Genomic DNA, 5,000 nt, shown 5'->3' with positions numbered 1-5,000 from the left:
GGAAGTGTCTATTCACTTAGTGACCAGTGGGTTTTTGGGTTACTAACTGAAGGAAAAAAGCAGAATCCTTAAGAATAATACAAATTGATAACTATTAAATCCTATGTGATAATGTAAAAAAATGAAAGAAAGGATTCGATGTTGGGATGACTAGAAATTTTGTTTGGCAGCAAAACTGGAGAGACAGTTGCCAAATCGGAAAGATAAGAATGTGTATTAATAACAATTTATTATTATTATCGTTATCATTATCATTATCATTATCATTATCATTATCATTATCATTATCATTATCATTATCATTATCATTATCATTATCATTATCATTATTACTCAACTACCTCAAACACAGACTAAGTTGATGTTTGGGCAGTGCTGTGTATTGACTAGCAAAATGAGGCAGTAGTGCAAGATATCAAGGAACTTCACCAGAACTGAATGGTGGAGTGGATAGGAAGCAATTGGCCAGCTCACAACAAGCTCAAAGTTGAAAAAGTGATCTGAATGATGATTCGTTGAGCAGTACGTGACAGCTGGTAGGAAATTGGCCAATGGCGATCTTAGTATTAGTGGTTAATAGAAGTAGTTGTTGTTGTCGTCACCACCCATTGCCAAATGATATTACAGTTACTGTAGTAATAGAGACCTTTAGCTACGGGTTTATTCTCTCAACTGCAAACCGCAAACTGCAGTTTGAGGTTTGCCATTTGCCATTAGAGGTACCGGTAAGGACGTTTCTAAACATTTAGCAAGACGTTTGAATGCTCTTTTTCAAAAAACCTGGAATTTTACGTGTTGCTGGCACCATGTTTGCTTTTCCATTCAGTCTCAATGTTTCTTAAAATGCCCAAAAACTCTTAAATAATAATTATGTCACTGCAGAACCCTAAAAAGTTATTATAAAAGGACCTTAGATATGCAGGCTCAGACAGGAACCAATCAGTTAGCCTTAAACGTGGGGTCATTAAGTTTAAATTGCCTAAAAACTCTGCTGTATTTCATTTACCGTTAGATGGGGTGCTTGCCGTAAAAACATGAACTGCAAATGTCAAACACGACAGCAAGGCCAAAGTCACATTGTTTCTCGAGGTTTGCAGTTTGCAGTAATTTCGAAAAAGCTGTACATGTAGCTAAAGGTACATCTAGTAGTAGTAGTGGTAGTGATAGCACCCATCTCCATGTAATCTTGGTAACTGAATATAGCACACAAAGTGCTACAGCGGTAGTTTGATCAGGCTTAATTAAAATACAAACCAAAATTGAATGGTTAAAAATTTAAAACACGGGATGATGAATAAGAGTAATATATAAAGTCTCCTGATTACGGTAAACTTCATACACTACAAACACAAGTCCAATGTATTATTATTATTATTATTATTATTATTACTATTACTATTACTATTACTATTACTATTACTATTACTATTATTATTATTATTATTATTATTATTATTATTATTATTATTATTATTATTATTACTATTATTACATAGTCATACTGCTCAGCTTAAGTTTTTAACAGCTGGTAAATTTGTGGTGTCGGGCAACAACAAGTTGCCAATGAACACCAAAATGTTTCTTTTCCCTGTCCTTTACATTTCCAATACTTTTCTTAGTATCCTTGCTGATCCCAGCAATGCAGACTTCTGGATTAAGGTAATTGATGTGTCTACTCCTATGTCCTTTAAGTTGCCCTTCAGTCGCAATGGCACTGTTCCTAAAGCCCCCAATACAATTGGTACGACTTTGGTTTTCCCTTCCCACGTCCTCCTCAATTCTCTGGCCAGAATTTGATACTTTTCAACCTTCTCGGCCTCCTTTTCTTTTGCTCCACTGTCTTCTGGAATTGCCACGTCTATAATGTGACAGCTTTTCTTGCTTTTGTCAACAAGCACTAGATCTGGCCTCCTAGCCTCGATGTTATGGTCTGTCTGTATGCTGAAGTCCCAAAGGAGTTTGTAGTTCTCATTTTCCTGTACGCTCTCAGGGACGTGATTGTACCATTTATCATTCCAGTGGAACCCGCATTTTCCCGACAGATCCCAGTGAATTGCCCTGGCCACATTATCATGTCTTTTCTTGTATTCTTTCTGTGCCAATTTTGAACAACCGCTGACAATGTGACTTACAGTTTCATTTTTGTCTCTGCACATTCTACATTTAGCATCTATCTGGGATTTGTCAATGGTTGCTTTTAATTAACATAATTTGTCCGTAAGGCTTGATCTTGTGCAGCAATTATTAGTGCTTCTGTCTCTCTCTTAAGACTTCCTTGCTTCAGCCAGCTCCATGTTTCGACGTTACTCTGGTCTTCAGTCTCTCTTACAAATTGTCCATGTAGTGGCTTTTCTTTCCATTCTTGGGTGTTTTCAGCCCTTCTTCTTACTTTAAAACTGGTTGCCGTTTCCTGACTTCCAGTAACCTCTGCCCTAACTGCTTTCAACAGTTCTTCTTCACTCGATTGGACATATGTTTCCAATGATACCCTTGCTTGGTTTATACAGTCCTCTACTGATAGGAGTCCTCTACCACCGTGCTTCCTTGGGACGTAGATTCTTGCAACACAGTCTCTTGGGTGCAGGCCTCCGTTCATTGTTAGTAATTTTCTTGTTCTGTGGTCTAGGTCCTTTAACTCTTGTTTCGTCCATTCGATTATCCCCCCAGCATATCTAATGAATGACACTGCCCACGCATCTATTGCCTGGATCAAATTTCCCCCATTTAATTTGGTCTGTGCAACTTTCCTGATGCGCCGTAGATATTCTTTCTTGATCTTTTCTTTCATCTGCCTGTGTAACATTACATCAGCTTCCAGTACTCCTAAGTACTTGTACCCTTCACCTTCTTTTAACGATCTTATGTTTGTGTCATCAGGTAGTGTGATGCCCTCTGACTGTGTTATCTTGCCTCTCTTTATTATCAGTACTGCGCACTTCTCAATTCCAAATTTCATCCCAATATCGCTGCTGAATATTCTCACAGTCTGTATTAGCGAATCCAGTTAACTTCAAATCATCCATAAACAGGAGATGGTTGATTTTTATATTATTTCCGTAAGAGTTATTATTATTATTATTATTATTATTATTATTATTATTATTATTATTATTATTATTATTATTGTTATTATTATAACATCTTGCCACCATGACATTTTGACAACTACAAGTACAATGTTTTCTTTTTTTCAGAGTAGTTCCTTTTGGATCTTATCGAAAGCAACCAAAGAATTCATTGAAAATGAAGGGGAAGGTTGGTGTGCTCATTAAAAGTTATGTTTTAGTTAATAGTTGACGGAAAGTTGATTCGTTGTTTTTTCTTTTGTATTTGCTTCCTTTTTGCTCATGAGTTTGTTAGTTCATTCGGTCATGGTAATTTTTTTATGACTGTGAAAACTCAGAATGGAATTGAACATCAAATAATTCTTTTTATTGTTTTACTTAATGTTCATTGTAAAAGATAAATTATCTTCATGTATAGCAAATTAATTCGTTTTTTTCTCCTCAAGATTTCACTTTTTTATGCACGAACTGAACTACGTGTCATAATAAGGGATCAAGTATTCCCAGGGGTCATGGATTGCCTGGGAATCCCAGATTTGAGGTGGAGAAATTTGTCGTAAAATGAGAAATATTTTTAGATTTAGTGGATTTGCCGCTGAAGTTATTTCTTGTTTAAGCTCTCCTCACAGGTTTACATATTAAGTCCTTACTGGAAGTGGATACATGTGTGAAGTCTTTCTTAAGAAACGGTCAATGATCTTGCCGATTTTAGGAAGAAGATAAAGAGAATGTGACAATGGCCTATCCTTTTCTCAGTATACTGTTTGTTATTGTTTGACTGGTTCTGTTTATTGTCTTATTATTGCATTGTATCAGCTCTACAAAAAACATTGTTCCGTCAAAACCATTCCTCTCGTCAGGTGCTCTTCCACTAAGAGGATCCATTCCAGACATGACTGCTGACTCAAAGAGATACATTGAACTTCAGAATATGTATGTATTAGAATTAATGATTTGTTGATGAATGCAGTGAAATGGCAACAAGAATGTTGTCTGTTGTAACTTTGGTCAGGCATCCCAGTCAGCTTTATGGAGGTGACTGCAAACAGTATTCATAGTTAGGTAAAGGTAAAGGTACACGTTATTTAACTTCGGAAGTTCCTTTTCTCTCTAGAGAGTACTCTCCCAGGAAGCCGACGGTGCGTTCATTTTACCCCCCTCTTTCCATCACTGCTCCGTTTTAAGGGTATTGAAAGCTACTTAGGCTACACTGAAAGGAAAGAAGTCGAAACAAGGATGTGAGATCCGGGGATCGAACTCAGGACCTTATGCACCAAGGCCGCCCACTAACCGACTGTGCCACCCTTGGCCTTGTTTTCCAGAATGCATGGCAAGGGAGGTTGTTTACCAATAACAGAAAGTGGTGGCCAATTGAAAGAGTTGTGTTTGTCAGCATGCTTGAAATTAATCCATGAGTTCAGTGTCAAGCCGCTGTTACACATTGAAACTTTTAGCCGAAACTTGTGTGCAACATCAATGCAAAACAAGTTTCAGCAGCGATTGCACCGTGTAACATGAAAGGTTGAAACTTGTTCGGGAACGTTGAAACAGGTCTCGAAATGTGCCTTAGCCGGTTTCTGATTGGCTTACGCAGCATAGCGTGACAAGACCTTGCGAGACCAGTTTCACAAAGTGGTATTACACGGTGAAACTCTTGTTTTTATCACCACTTTGATTGCTGCGACCATTGCAGAAGTAGAAAGAGGTTCTACTTTTCGTGAAACTTGTCTTGCAATGGAAGTTTAAAAAAGTTTCAAGAAACCAAACATGTTACATGGTGCAATGCCACCTAAAACTTGTTTTGAAGTACCGTTGCACACAAGTTTGAACCTAAAAGTTTCAACATGTAACAGCAGCTTCAGACACAACAGTTCAGACAATGCACCACTTGAGACTCTTCTCCTTGTCTTGGGAGAAATCACTAAACCAAAAAAG

At 37.5% G+C, this 5,000-nt stretch overlaps 1 protein-coding gene across 1 annotated transcript in view; it reads left to right on the top strand.

Annotated features, from left to right (window-relative positions):
* LOC137974794 (NEDD8-activating enzyme E1 regulatory subunit-like) overlaps window positions 1–5,000 on the top strand; it is a 32,090-nt gene that overhangs the window by 18,063 nt on the left and 9,027 nt on the right. Inside the window, exons 13-14 of the mRNA XM_068821775.1 lie at window positions 3,195–3,255; window positions 3,926–3,998. Coding sequence (XP_068677876.1) covers window positions 3,195–3,255; window positions 3,926–3,998 — 134 coding nt within the window. The remainder of the gene's footprint in view (window positions 1–3,194; window positions 3,256–3,925; window positions 3,999–5,000) is intronic.

Source organism: Montipora foliosa, chromosome 11 (genome assembly GCF_036669935.1).
Source record: "Montipora foliosa isolate CH-2021 chromosome 11, ASM3666993v2, whole genome shotgun sequence".
NCBI classification, from domain to species: domain Eukaryota; kingdom Metazoa; phylum Cnidaria; class Anthozoa; order Scleractinia; family Acroporidae; genus Montipora; species Montipora foliosa.
This window is presented reverse-complemented; position numbering and strand designations above follow the sequence as displayed.